The sequence below is a fragment of the Ceratotherium simum genome, chromosome 1 (genome assembly GCF_057802395.1).
Source record: "Ceratotherium simum simum isolate JZ-2026a chromosome 1, ASM5780239v1, whole genome shotgun sequence".
NCBI classification, from domain to species: Eukaryota; Metazoa; Chordata; class Mammalia; order Perissodactyla; family Rhinocerotidae; genus Ceratotherium; species Ceratotherium simum.
Genome location: NC_141900.1, coordinates 37918798 through 37934258, shown reverse-complemented (window position 1 = coordinate 37934258; position 15461 = coordinate 37918798). Strand labels below are relative to the sequence as shown.

Below are 15461 nucleotides of genomic sequence, written 5' to 3'. Positions count from 1 at the left end.
CAAAATAATTCTTATTAAATTTACTAAAATGACTGCCCTGCTTTGCAAAGATTGCTAAGAGATGAACTCCGAATAAATGTAGAAGGAAAAGCAAGACATCATGCTCACAATGACATATCTTTTCCTTTCCAGTTTCTACATTTTTTATGAATTATATGAAATATTACTATGAAGTCTAGGGATTTAGGAGGGTTTCCATCAGCCAATAATTATTCTTAAATAAATTAACTCACTAAAAAGAAGTAGTTGATATTAAAAAATAATTAATACATGGTAAATATTTTGGCTATAATTTACATGAGAACATACCTATGACTAACAGTTTTGGGATCTTTCTGGATATGGTGATATTTTCACATAGCGTTTTCAGATCCCATAATTCCAAAACTATTATTGAGTTTACAAGTAGATTAAAACTAACTTGACTACATACAGTTATTCCAAATGAAAAGTAACAATAAAGCATGACCTAGAAACACTGGTAATAACACAAAAGTCAAAACATAAGATTCATCTATGCTATTCAAAAGCCTCTGAAAAGAAAAAGCCTTTTAACTTATGATATAATCCTTCTTACCTCGATTTGTTCTAAAGTATCTTGCAGCTTTGAATTCAGTTCACTATTAAATAAAACAGAGAGTTAGATGTGTCTATCTTTAAAAGAGACAAACTAAGCGCTAAATAAATGCATGTTAGCTGACTAAATAATCAATAAATTCACAGATCAATAGTCTGAGCAGTAAGTGTGCTGCTGATTCCACAGACAGTGCAGTAAGGCAAGAAAAATAAATAAAAGGAAAAGAATTTTAGAAAGGAAGAAATAAAAGAGTCATTACTAGCAGCAACAGGATTGTGTGGGTAGAAAATTCTAAAGGATCTACAGATAAAACTAAGAATTTAATAATTAAAAATTGATAGCAAAATTGATATAAAACTAATTTCTATATACTAGGAACAAAGAATTAGACAATGGAATTTTTTTAAATACCATTTCAAAAAACCAAATACCTGGGAAGAAATCTAATAAAAAATATACAATACAAGGGGCTGGCCTGGTAGCATAGCGGTTAAGTGCGCACGCTCTGCTCCAGCGGCCGGGGTTCGCAGGTTCGGATCCCAGGCACGCACCAACGCACCACCTGTCAAGCCATGCTGTGGCGGCATCCCATATAAAGGGGAGGAAGATGGGCATAGACGTTAGCCCAAGGCCAGTCTTCCTCAGCAAAAAGAGGAGGATTGGCTATAGATGTTAGCTGAGGGCTAATCTTCCTCACAAAAGAAAATATACATATATACAATACAAAACTGAGCTAAAATAAAGACAACTTAAATACATGGAGGTATATACCATGTAAACAGACTACAACATAGTTAAGATACCAGTTCTCACCAAAACAATCTCCTAGCATAACGAATTCTAATCAAAATCCCAGCAGGCTTTTTATTTATTTGTGGCAACTGACAAGCTGCTTCTGAAATTTATGTGGAAACTCAAAGGGCTAAGAATAGTCACGAATATCTTGAAGAACAATGTTGGAGGACATATATTAAAATAGGTAAAAGCTTATTATAAAGTTACAGCAATAAGACAGTGTGGTACCAACATAAGGATACATAAACAGATCAACAGAACAGAATAAAAATAAAGGGCAAAAGGCTTGAACAGATAATTGACAAAGGAGATATCCAATTGGCCAATAAACATGAATAGGCACTCCAATTAGGCATTCAGGAAATGCAGATTAAAACTACAATAAGACACCATAACAACCAGAATGGCTAAAAATATTTTTAAAAAATTAACAGCAACTAGAAGGATGTACAGCTATGACATACAACTATCTACTGGGACTTTGGGGGGAAAAAATAAATAAATAAAATCTTTGAAAAAAAATTAATAACATCAACAAATGTTGGCAAGTATGCACAGCAAATGGAACACTCAATTTAATGCTGGAGAAAAGGGAAACTGATATCACCTCTTCAGAAAACTGTAACATAGACTGAAACTCAACATACACTCTATATCCTAGCAGTCCTAAATATCTATCTAACAGAAATGCATATACAATCCTTGCAGCGTTATTTGCAATAGGCAAAAAACTTAAAGCAACACAATTGTCTATGAATAATTAAATGGACAAATAAAGTGTGATATATTTATACGATGAAATACTATAGCAATGAAAATGTATCACCTGAATCCCAAAAACATAATATTGGACAAAAGAAGTCAGTTTAAAAAGTACATACTGTCTGATTCCATTTATATAAAATTCAAAACAGGCAAAACTAACATTAGTGACAGAAGCCAGAACCCTTGGGAGAATAATGATTGAGACGGGGCACGAAAGAAGTTTCTGGGGTACTAGAAATATTCTATTTCTATTTCTGGGAGGTAATTACACAACTATATTCACTTTGTAAAAGTTTACTGAGTTATTCACTTAGGATATGTGATTGAATCTGATTTTGTTCCCTTTAATTCTCCCTAAGTCAGTTAAAAAAAACAAACAGAACCGATATTATTTGAATTATAATATCTCATTATTAAAAAAGATCTGTGATATCTAACAAAATAAATACAATCATAGCAAAAACATTTTAACAAAAAAGAGTAAGGCAAAAGTAAAATAAAATATTAAGAACGAGTGAAAGATGTAGTTTGGTACACCAAAATTGTACAAAGTTTTTTACGGTTGTTATTTGATTATAAATTTGAATCCCCAAGTCCAAAGCAAATAGGGAGGGCCACAGAACACAATTCAGTGTCCATAATATCAAAACACACTAGTAACTCAAGGGGAAAAAAGAACAAAAAACAAAAGAAAGAGACAAAAATCACTTTTTCTGGCATTAAATTCCGAGAGAAAATTTTGCCAGAGTCTTGATAAAGGGGCCAACATCCTTGGGAAAAGCCTTACAGAATATACAATAATGGATTCATGGACTCCTTGCATTTACTTCTTATAGAGCCTTTTAATGCAAGCTGAGCAGATAACACCAGAGTGATGTGATATATATAGATACAGATGCACAGAAATAGATAGATGAAAAGCAATTTGCCAGAAAAGTAAAACCAATAATAATACAAGTACCCAGCTTTTGATGGTCTCAAAGATAAATGTCCAAACATCTAGAGGAATTAGGCCATTTTCTACAAACACTATTCATCATAAGCACGCTTTTGATTCAAGTTGAGAATTGGAGATTATATTCGCTAGTAAAAACTGAGAGTGAGCAAAACTATACCCTTTGAGAATCACCAGTGTAGGATTGATACCTTATTAGAAAAATTAAGGTCTCTAACCAGGATTTATGCCTGAAAAATAGCCACAGCCACAGATATAGGTTGCAGGCAGGACTGAGATTTTCCTTACAAAATTGATTCTGGGATAATTTCTGTCCAAAAAATAATAAATGAATGAAAATAAGAATGAGAGCTGAAGGCCCCAAAATAAGACCCCAGAAAAGATAGCCATGATGATGCTTTAGCACTTAGAAAGAATTAAATAACTCATCCCACTCCCTTACCCCAAAAAATCAGGATCTTCTCTCAGAGTTGTTCCCTCTCCCATGCTCTCTCTCTTTTGATTCATATCATCACCACCCACTCAATCTAAGCTGGAAATCTCAAAATCATCTTTAATTCTTCCCTCTTTTCATATGTAACTACTAATCAGATCCTGATGATTCTGCCATTTCAGTATTTCTCACATCCACCTATGCTTCTCTTTTCTCCATTTTGTGTCCTAACTCAAGCGTTATCACCTTTTGCTTGAATTATCTTAATAGCCTCCTAATGAATCTCTGTACACAACACACACACCCCCACCCTTTAATCCATCCATCCATTTATTTGACAAACACTATCAACCTACTGTACACCAAACATTGTACAACATCCTCCAAAAAGCTTTCAGGGATAGCTCTGAGCAGGGGTCTAACTTCAGATTGGATTTGGTCAATATTCTGTTTGATTTGGCAGACAGTGTTTTCAAATAGCTTGTATGTAAAAGGCTTTAGGCAAGGTCTGACCAGTCCTGTGGGCCTCATCACCTCCCACTGTCTTACATCTGGCAACTTCACATACGTGTTACCTGCCTGGTCCCTAAAGACATCTGTGTTTGCAGCTCCTAAGTAAAGCAGACATAAAATCACATTAATCCACTGCTTTAAAACCTTTGGTGGCTCCCCATTAAACCAAGGATAAAGCCCCAAATTAGTATGGCATGTAAGACTCTTAACAACTGACATGAAAAATTAACTTCCCGTTCACTTTTCAGTGACTATATTTTAGTCATATGGATTCTGTGCAATTCCCCAAACAAACCCCAGACTTTCACACCCTCTGTTATTGCAAATAATGTTTACAATAACTAGAACATACCTTCTCCTTTTCTCACTCGCAAATGTCCATCTATCTTTCCAGGCCCAATCCAAATGTCATCTTTTCCAGGAAGTCTTCCCCTCCTAACTGACTGTTCCCTTAAGTTTCACAACAGTCTGTTTACAGCACCTTGTATTATAGTAAGGAATATCTGTGACTGTCTCTCTGAGCAGAGACTGTGGCTTATTCTTCAGTGACTCCCCAGGGCTAACTGACTCCCTAGGGCTAAATGAACTCACTGCCTGACTCAGAGCAGGCAATAAATATCTGCTGAACCAAATTTGCAATTAAAACAAAAATGGTAAAATTTTACCATTATTCCTTTAGCCCCTATTTTCTGCCTCAATAAATATAGAGATAGAAAAAAAAGAAAGGAGAATGTTTTAGAAAAAAAAAGAACCACAATAGACTCTGAGTCTACAGGTGCCTTAGCAAAAAGAAAAGAGAGCTAAGTAGAGCTAAAGCTACTTACACTCCTCTATCATATGGGGCTCAGAAGCTCACCTAAGGCTAAAGATAGAGACACAGATACGGAGAGGCAAGAATACCTGGAATAATAACTAGGTCACAACTGGTAAACATATTCTTTCAGGGAATATTTTGTGCTTGGAGGAAAAAGAAATATATCTAAACTCATTCATAGGAAAGAGTAATGATTTCTTCAGCTTCAGGACTTTAGTGTTTATTTATAAAATTATCATAAATCTAGACATTTTTATTGCTTTTATTATTTAATGGTTAAAATGATTTTATAGCCTATGTTTTAAGAGTTAATACAAACATGGTAATGTAAATAGTATGTAGAAGATTTTAAATATAAAATCTTTAAATCAAATATTTTTGTTTTATTAAAAATGCTTTCAAAATCAACAACTGTAGTTAGACAGCAATTTACTACTAATTAAAAACACATATATAAAAATTATGTAATTAAGGAGTGGACATATTAACTGTACAGCCTTTAAAGAAACTCTTAGCCATCATTAAGAAACATGAATTCAACTCATTTTAGTCAATTAATAAAAGTATGTTAAAAGGATCTAGTCATAAACATTTGAATAAATAAAAGCTATATTATGGTCAAGAAAATTACTGGTTCTAAGATGGAAAGCTAAAAGCTATTAAAGGCTATTTGCAAGCTGAATGGAATGAATCAAACAATTTGGGTGGCATTTTTACCATCACCACATAAAATATTAAAGATAACATATGTATAAATAACTAATTAATAGTGTTCTTTTAAATAGCTGATCTAGGACATACACCTCTGCAAAATGAGTCCTATGGCATATAAATCAAAATTTTGTACAGATTTGACTATATAGAAAGACAAGATGGTAGACAGGTAATCAGCATCTTAATGATCCTTCCTTGGTCTGTTATTAATGAGCCATGTGATTTAAGTCAAATCTCTTAATCTCTCTGGGCATCAGTTTCCTATAAAAAAGTGGAGTAGATCCAAAGTGTCGCTTCCAGCTCTAAAGTTTCAAAATTCTATTATATGCTGAACACCAGTTACCCAATTACCACATATTTGTATATGATTCAGTAGAGTCCTAAACTTCTGGAATAACAAACTTAAGTAAAATTTATACTTCCAGTATATGTCCACAGCCCCTGGAAATTCCAGTCTGCTTAGATCAGAGGTCTCTTCCAGTGGTTTCAATCTACTCACAGCTGGCAGAGAGTTTATCAACAGATCCCAAAGAAAACCTGATTTTCAAACACTTTGAAGCTAAACCAACAACCCTGAGGTACCATGAGGTGTCCACATAATCCTTCAAACCGTGAGCAGACTGTAAAAGAACTCCTAAGATCAGTCTGGATCTATCCAGATCTCTGTCCTCACTCTGTTCAGAAATCCCTGACCTAACCCAGAACACAATCATTTACCACAGGAAAAACTCAGAGTCCATCACTAAGGATACGAATGATGTTCAAAACATCTCCAAACTTTATGAATTGTAATTCTAGAGCAGAGATCAGGCCCAGGAGACAAATGCAGCCAACAGCTTATGTTTCTAAATAAAGTTTTATTGGAACACAGCCACATGAATTTGTTTACATATTGTCTATGACTGCTTTTGAGCTACAAGGGCAGAGCTGAATAGTTGCAACTGAGACCTTATGGCCCAAAAAGCTTAAAATATTTATTTTCTGGCCCTTTAAAGACAAAGTTTGCTAAGCCTGTGTTACAGTTCAGCAGAAAACCCTTTAGTTGGTCAGTTGATCAAAGTTAAAACAGGAATATTTATGTGTGTGTGTGTGTGTTTACATGTGTATTGAATATTTTAACTACAACTGTATAAATGTACTTCATTCATTCATTTCTGATTTACAGCCAGCATCTTTTCATTTGATTGGAGTTTTAACTTCTCATATGAGCCAAATCACAAATAAATTGCCTATAATTTCAAGTTTCAGTTTCTCTAAGGCAAAGTAGGAACTTAAAGACAAATGCAAAACAATCCAAATGCCAAATCACCTTATATCCCCCAATTTTTATGAGTTGTCTCATCTACCAACAAATTCAAAAGGAAATTTATTTTTAACAGTAAGTTTTGTTTTTCCAGTGTATTCAACTTACTTTCAAAAACTTGTTTCATTAGTTTATTTACTTAAACTATATAAATATAGTAACAAACACAACTGGCAGAAACAACAGATTTAGGAAAAAAATATAATTAACTCTAGTAAGTATACAACCCAGCTACTGGAGCAGAATAACAAACATTGGCCTACTGACCACGAGCTTTCACTGTATATCACAGCTATTACACTAGTAGACAGCATAGTGTAGTAGTGGTTAAGAGCAACAAGCTCCGCATTCCAACAGACCTAAGTTTAAATCCTAGGTCTGCCACTTATTTTACAGAGCATCAATTTCCTCATCTATAAAATAGAGACAATAACAATACCTCCGAGGAATATTCTGTGAATTCCAAATAAGAAAAGGTAAGGAAAATGATTAGTATAGTGCTTGACACATAGTAAAGGCCACAGAAATTTCAAATATTATTATCATAATCATCATCACTATCACCATGATCACGATACAATTTTTAAAAGCTAAAAAACAAAGCTTTAGTGAGAAAATCTTATTAAAATCTAATTCAGAACTACTGTATAGTCAGTGCTGCCTTAGCCAATGGTGCCTAGCTTCTACTCCCACTCCTATAAATGTCAATATTTCCCATTCCTGCAGGAGTATAAAAAGTGAGCCATTCACAGCATGAACATCTCTGATGGTCTTTTGTTTGTGTACTCTGTGCTCTTAACTGGCATATTACCCCAGAGTCCTGCCTGTTAACTGCCTATTATATAAATTCCCGGAGAAAAAATAAATTTCCAAAAGCTCTTGGTATAACAAGTAACATAGCATTTCATGCAGATAAGCATTAAATAATACTTCATTCTTGTCTTGTCATCTAGGAGTAGAGTCTGACACAGATGACTTTTCTAGATGACTGGTGAAATTTTAGAACATCAAGTAAAAAGAGAAAAATCCTAAAAATCTCTAAAGGAAAGACACCATTTATGGTGGAATGAGAACGAGAATAGCATCTGACTCTGTCCTATAAAATAGGAGGCTAGAACACAAGTGAACAATGCCTTCCATTGTCTAAGAAAAAATAATTTTTCTTTCAATCATGTGTATGGACTAAATGAAGATCATTTCAAAATCTGAAAATTTACCTCCCATGTTGCCCCATATTAAAAAAAAATTCTCGGGGCCAGCCCCGTGGTGCAAGCGGTTAAGTGCGTGCGCTCCGCTGCGGTGGTCCAGAGTTCGCCAGTTTGGATCCCAGGCGTGCACCGGGCGCGCACTGGGCGCGCACCGACACACCGCATGTCAAGTCATGCTGTGGCGGTGTCCCATATAAAGTAGAGGAAGATGGGCATGGATGTTAGCCCAGGGCCAGTCTTCCTCAGCAAAAAAAAAAAAAAAAAAAAAAAAGAGGAGGACTGGCAGATGTTAGCTCAGGGCTGATCTTCCTCACACACACACAAAAAAATTTCTCAAGCCAGCTCTGGTGGTCTAGTAGTTAAGAGTCAATGCTCTCACCACCACAGCCTGGGTTTGTTTCCCAGTTGTGGAACCAAACCACCCGTCTGTCAGTTGTCATACTGTGGTGGCACCTCACATAAAGAACTAAACTAACAACTATGATACACAACCATGCACTGTAGGATACATAATGATGCACTGAAGCTTTAAATAAATAAATAAATTCTCAAAGAGGTAACAAAACAAGACAAAGGAATATACAAAAAAGGAATATTATAAAGAAATGATAGCAACTGAGGAGGACCTAAAAAAAGTGAAAAATGTTCAACAGAAATAGAAAAAACACTAATGGATTTTGATTTTCATTTAGAGACAAAGGATTACTTTTCCTTTTTTTATAAGTTCAATCATTCTGTTACTGCAAAAAGGGTACAATCTGCTTGCCGCAAGACAAAAGCCAATAGTCAAGAGGCGAGATGGTGGCAGAGAAAGGGCATTTATTAAGCAATAAGCTAGCAAATCGGGAGATGGGGGGACTACTGTCCTAAAGAACCATCTTAAGTGGGGCACAGAATCCTGAGGCAGTTATATAGCCAGGGGGTTATAGCGGAGGGGGTTAGGAATGTTGACCCTCTGGTGTTACAGACCCTCTGGAGTTGCCACACCAGATCTTTCAGTTTTCACTGATGGCTATCAGCACAGACTCTCTGTCCAGGGGTCATCACATTCCTAAGGAACTCAAAAGAACAAAGTTACTGTCTTTTTCTCAGCTGGAAGGTATATACACAAGCAGGGGTCACAAAATCTACAGAGCAGGTAGATCTCCTAGAGGGTGCATATCCAGCGGGGTTAGTTAGTCAGAGGTCATTCAAAGTTACGCTATGGTTTCTTTTCTACAACATTGCTTCCCTTATGTCAACCTTGCGTCGAGCCAGTATCAACTCTACTCAGTTCTACAGAAAATAAAATTTAGATAATCATAACACAGCAAATATGATTTCTATTAGGTTAATTTTTTTAGAAGTAACCTACTGAAAGAGCACAGAAGATTTAATTATAGCTACAAATAGAAAATAAATGTTATAAACTTGACGAAGTAAAAAATAAGTTTTGCTAACAAAACATGGAAGACAGAGAAGGAAAAGGAAATAAAAGGAAGTATGACAAATTCCTACCTCTTATTGATATTTTATTACAGGGAGTAAACAGTCAACAGTATCAACAACATCTACAGTGATAAATTAGGAAAAAGATATTTTAACGTAGTATTTTAAATTACAATGAAATCTACTAGGAAAAAAATTTAAAAGCTGTAAAAGTGGTCTACTCCAAGGAGTAGGAAAGGGAATGGTGGGTGGGGCAGAAAGAAAAGCCTTTTACCTTTTGTTTAAGACCTTTTTTGTTTAAATATTATGTTTTTGCCACATGTAGATTTTACTTCACATATTTTTAAAAGGTACTGCATGGGGTAGGGAGGCAAAGAAAAACAAGTTAAAATAAAAGAAAAGAAGTGCATGCAGTGTCCAAACAGCATGGTATCAATAACTTGGCCCAAGCCAACCCAGCGACAAGGACTTTAGATCTACACATGTGCATGAGTCTAACTAAGCAGGCCTGGTGACTGGCAGAAACACTCACTGCTCAAACACTACTCCAGGCAGGATTCCTGGGTTCCTTCCCCTTGCCTGAGCCTAGAGAAAGAGAGAGCAGGCACATCCTGCTAGAAAGAAATCAAAGGCAAGAGGGGAGGAACAGTCCCTAGTACTGCTGTATTTGTACCTAAAAGCTACGTTCATTACTGTACGATATAAAGAAGGTCTACAACCTATAATTTTCATTCAACTGTCAAAATCATATTCTGAGAAAAAAATAAAATAATATTTTAAAGACTATGAGACATTAAATACATCTGTCTATGCTAAAGTACAGTACTCCACACACTGCTTCTAACAGTTTGCAAACTTTTCAGTGCATGTTACCACGGGTGCTCCAGGACCAGTTCAACTAACACCACCTCTTATCAACAGAGTGATTAAGAAATGCGTTTCAGAAAATCTGCAAAGTCATGTGGCCAAGGCAGGGGCAAAAGAAGAAATTGTGACCTGAAACGACCTCGGAACCAAAGATCCTCCTTCCTACGGAACTCAAGGACCAGGACACAACTGAACTTGAACCCAAGGACTGGGACATGACTGGAACTCGAAAGTCGGACTCTTATCAGAAGCGAGGGGTCCCTCTTTCAGGAAGATCCAGTGTTAAAATTCCTTCCCCACCTCGTCAAAAATGTTTAGAACCCTGTCATAAATGTTTAGAACCCTGTCATAAATGTTTAAAACCTCACCATGAATGCTTGAGCCCACGAATCAAAACCTGTCCCACCAGCATGTCCACATGCTAGTCTGTTCTCCCTAACCTCTTAAATTTTACCCCAAATCCTGAATCAGGAAGACAGATCTGAGGGCACATGCTACCTGTTCTCCCTGCAGATCGATCTCGTAGAATAAAGCTGACCTCTTTTCCTAAAGGCTGATGCGGTAATTAATTGGCTTGTTTTATGCACATTGGGCAGAGAACCCCAATTTTGTGTGGTAACATGCATAATCCAGAATGCTCTGAGGTTCACTCAAGTAGTTCCTTTCAAACAAAATAAAAAATAATAAAGCAGTTTTGATTTTTAAAAATAACTTTTCTTGAAACTAATTTAGATAACTTTCAAGTGAAAAAGAAATTAAATGCTTCATTCAGATATACTTTAACATAAATGTACTCTGATTCTTATTCCCAGTAAATCCCAACTATATGACTCTGTCAATCAACTCAAGAAATGTCAAATAATGTAAAAACATTCCCTGTCAGTTATAAAAGTGAACAAAACTGGTGGTACAGTCTCTTTTATTAAAGATGCTGAAAAACAGCACATCTCAAGGAAGACACAAGGTACTGAAGAGGTACCAGTTTTCTTTCATTGTTCAATTGTGAGGGATCAGAATTGGCCACCTCAAAATGTCTCTTTGGCTTGATTATTTTTTTTTTTTTTTTAAATTTTTTGTTTATTGCAGTAACATTGGTTTATAACATTGTAAAAATTTCAGGTGTACATCATTGTACTTCTATTTCTGCATAGATTACATCATGTTCACCACCAAAATACTAATTACAACCCATCACCACACACATGTACCCAATTATCCCTTTCACCCTCCCCCCTCCCCCCTTCCCCTCTGGTAACCACCAATCCAATCTCTGTCCCTATGTGTTTGTTTATTGTTGTTATTATCTACTACTTAATGAAGGAAATCATACGGTATTTGACCTTCTCCCTCTGACTTATTTCACTTTGCATCATGCCCTCAATGTCCATCCATGTTGTCACAAATGGCTGGATTTCATCGTTTCTTATGGCTGAGTAGTATTCCATTGTATATATATACCACAGCTTTTTATCCATTCGTCCCTTGATGGGCACTTAGGTTGCTTCCAAGTCTTGGCTATCGTGAATAAGGCTGCAATGAACACAGGGTGCATGTACCTTTGCAAATTGGTGTTTTCAAGTTCTTTGGATAAATACCCAACAGTGGAATAGCTGGATCATATGGTAGTTCTATCGTTGATTTTTTGAGGAATCTCCATACTGTTTTCCATAGTGGCTGCACCAGTTTGCACTCCCACCAGCAGTGTATGAGAGTTCCCTTCTCTCCACAACCTCTCCAACACATGTTGTTTCCTGTCTTGTTAATTATAGCCATTCTGACGGGCGTGAGGTGATATCTCATTGTAGTTTTGATTTGCATTTTCCTGATAGTTAGTGATTTTGAACATCTTTTCATGTGTCTGTTGGCCATCTGTATATCTTCTTTGGAGAAATGTCTGTTCAGGTCTTTTGCCCATTTTTAATTGGGTTGGTAGTTTTTGTTGTTGAGATGCATGAGTTCTTTATATATTTTGGAGATTAAGCCCTTATCAGATGTATGGTTTGCAAATATCTTCTCCCAATTGTTAGGTTGTCTTTTCGTTTTGTTGATAGTTTCCTTTGCTGTGCAGAAGCTTTTTAGTTTGATGTAGTCCCATTTGTTTATTTTTTCTATTGTTTCTCTTGCCCGGTCAGATGTGGTGTTTGAAAAGATGTTGCTAAGACTGATGTCGAAGAGCGTACTGCCTATGTTTTCTTCTAGAACTTTCACAGTTTCAGGTCTTACATTCAAGTCTTTAATCCATTTGGAGTTAATTTTTGTGTATGGTGTAAGGTAAGAGTCTACTTTCATTTTTTTGCATATGGCTATCCAGTTTTCCCAACACCATTTGTTGAAGAGACTTTCTTTTCCCCATTGTATGTTCTTGGCTCCTTTGTCAAACATTAGCTGTCCATAGATGTGTGGGTTTATTTCTGGGCTTTCGATTCTATTCCATTGATCTGTGTGTCTGTTTTTGTGCCAGTACCATGCTGTTTTGGTTACTATAGCTTTGTAGTATATTTTGAAATCAGGGAGTGTGATACCTCCAGCTTTGTTCTTTTTTCCCAGGATTCCTTTAGCTATTCGGGGTCTTTTGTTGTTTCTTATAAATTTTAGGATTCTTTGTTCTATTTCTGTGAAAAATGTTGTTGGAACTTTGATAGGGATTGCATTGAATCTATAGATGGCTTTAGGAAGTATGGACATCTTAACTATGTTAATTCTTCCAATCCAAGAGCACGGAATATCTTTCCATTTCTTTGTGTCTTCTTCAATTTCTTTCAGAAATGTTTTATAGTTTTCGTGTACAGATCTTTCACCTCTTTGGTTAAGTTTATTCCTAGGTATTTTATTCTTTTTGTTGCAATTGTAAATGGGATGGTATTCTTAATTTCCCTTTCTGCTACTTCGTTGTTAGTGTACAGAAATGCAACTGATTTTTGTATGTTGATTTTGTATCCTGCAACTTTCCCATATTCGTTTATTACTTCTAAAAGTTTTCTGGTGGATTCTTTAGGGTTTTCTATATATAAAATCATGTCATCTGCAAATAGTGACAGTTTCACTTCTTCCTTTCCAATTTGGATCCCTTTTATTTCTTTCTCTTGCCTGATTGCTCTGGCTAGGACTTCCAATACTATGTTAAATAGGAGTGGTGACAGTGGGCATCCTTGTCTGGTTCCTGTTCTTAGAGGGATAGCTTTCAGTTTTTCACCATTGAGGATGATATTAGCTGTGGGTTTCTCATATATGGTCTTTATTATGTTGAGGTACTTTCCTTCTATACCCATTTTATTCAGAGTTTTTATCATAAATGGATGCTGTATCTTGTCAAATGCTTTCTCTGCATCTATTGAGATGATCATGTGATTTTTGTTCTTCATTTTATTAATGTGGTGTATTACGTTGATTGATTTGCGAATGTTAAACCATCCCTGCATACCTGGAATAAATCCCACTTGATCATGGTGTATAATCTTTTTAACGTATTGTTGTATGCGATTTGCTAGTATTTTGTTGAGGATTTTCGCATCGATGTTCATCAGTGATATTGGCCTGTAATTTTCTTTTTTTGTGTTGTCCTTGTCTGGTTTTGGTATCAGGGTAATGTCAGCTTCGTAGAATGAGTTAGGGAGCATCCCCCCCTCCTCAATTTTCTGGAAGAGTTTGAGAAGGATAGGTATTAAGTCTTCTTTGAATGTTTGGTAGAATTCACCAGGGAAGCCGTCTGGTCCTGGACTTTTATTTTTGGGGAGGTTTTTGATTACTGTTTCGATCTCCTTACTGGTGATTGGTCTATTCAAATTCTCTACTTCTTCTTGATCCAGTTTTGGAAGGTTGTATGATTCTAAGAATTTATCCATTTCTTCCAGATTGTCGAATTGGTTGGCATATAGCTTTTCATAGTATTCTCTTATAATCTTTTGTATTTCTGAGGTGTCTGTTGTAACCACTCCTCTTTCATTTCTGATTTTACTTATTTGTGCCTTCTCTCTTTTTTTCTTGGTGAGTCTAGCTAAAGGTTTGTCTATTTTGTTGATCTTTTCAAAGAACCAGCTCTTGGTTTTATTAATTTTTCTATTGTTTTTGGTCTCTATTTCATTTATTTCTGCTCTGATTTTTATTATTTCCCTTCTTCTACTGATTTGGGGCTTTGTTTGTTCTTCTTTTTCCAGTTCCTTTAGGTGCATTGTTAGATTGTTTATTTGAGATTTTTCTTGTTTGTTGAGATAGGCCTGTATTGCTATAAACTTCCCTCTTAGAACCGCTTTTGCTGTATCCCATAAATTCTGGCATGTCGTATTTTCATTTTCATTTGTCTCCAGGTATTTTTTGATTTCTTCTTTGATTTCTTCATTAACCCAGTCGTTGTTCAGTAGCATTTTGTTTAATCTCCATGTATTTGTGGCTTTTCTGATTTTCTTCCTATAGTTGATTTCTAGTTTCATACCGTTGTGGTCAGAAAAAGATGCTTGGTATTATTTCAATCTTCTTAAATTTATGGAGACTTGTTTTGTGGCCTAATATGTGATCAATCCTGGAGAACGTTCCATGTGCATTTGAAAAGAACGTGTATTCTTCGGTTTTTGGATGGAATGCTCTGTATATATCTACTAGGTCCATCTGTTCTAGTGTGTCGTTTAAGGCCAATGTTTCCTTATTGATCTTCTGTTTGGATGATCTATCCGTTGGTGTAAGTGGAGTGTTAAAGTCCCCTACTATTATTGTGTTACTGTCTATTTCTGTTTTTATGTCTGTTAATAATTGCTTTATATATTTAGGTGCACCTACATTGGAGTGCGTAGATATTTACAAGTGTTATATCCTCTTGTTGGATTGTTCCCTTGATCATTATGTAATGCCCTTCTTTGTCTCGTTTTACAGTTTTTGTTTTAAAGTCTATTTTGTCTGATATGAGTACTGCTACCCCAGCTTTCTTTTCATTGCCATTTGCGTGGAGTATCTTTTTCCATCCCTTCACTTTCAGTTTGTGAGTGTCTTTAGGTCTGAAGTGTGTCTCTTGTATGCAGCATATATATGGGTCTTGTTTTTTTATCCAGTCAGCCACCCTATGCCTTTTAATTGGAGCATTTAGTCCATTGGCGTTTAA

At 35.8% G+C, this 15461-nt stretch overlaps 1 protein-coding gene across 2 annotated transcripts in view; it reads right to left on the bottom strand.

The window, feature by feature from the left end:
- Window positions 1-15461, bottom strand: part of VPS50 (VPS50 subunit of EARP/GARPII complex) — a 138063-nt gene that overhangs the window by 87017 nt on the left and 35585 nt on the right. For both annotated transcript variants that reach the window (XM_004431349.3, XM_087421085.1), the window contains exon 10: window positions 578-620. In XM_004431349.3, the coding sequence (XP_004431406.1) occupies window positions 578-620 (43 nt within the window). The remainder of the gene's footprint in view (window positions 1-577; window positions 621-15461) is intronic.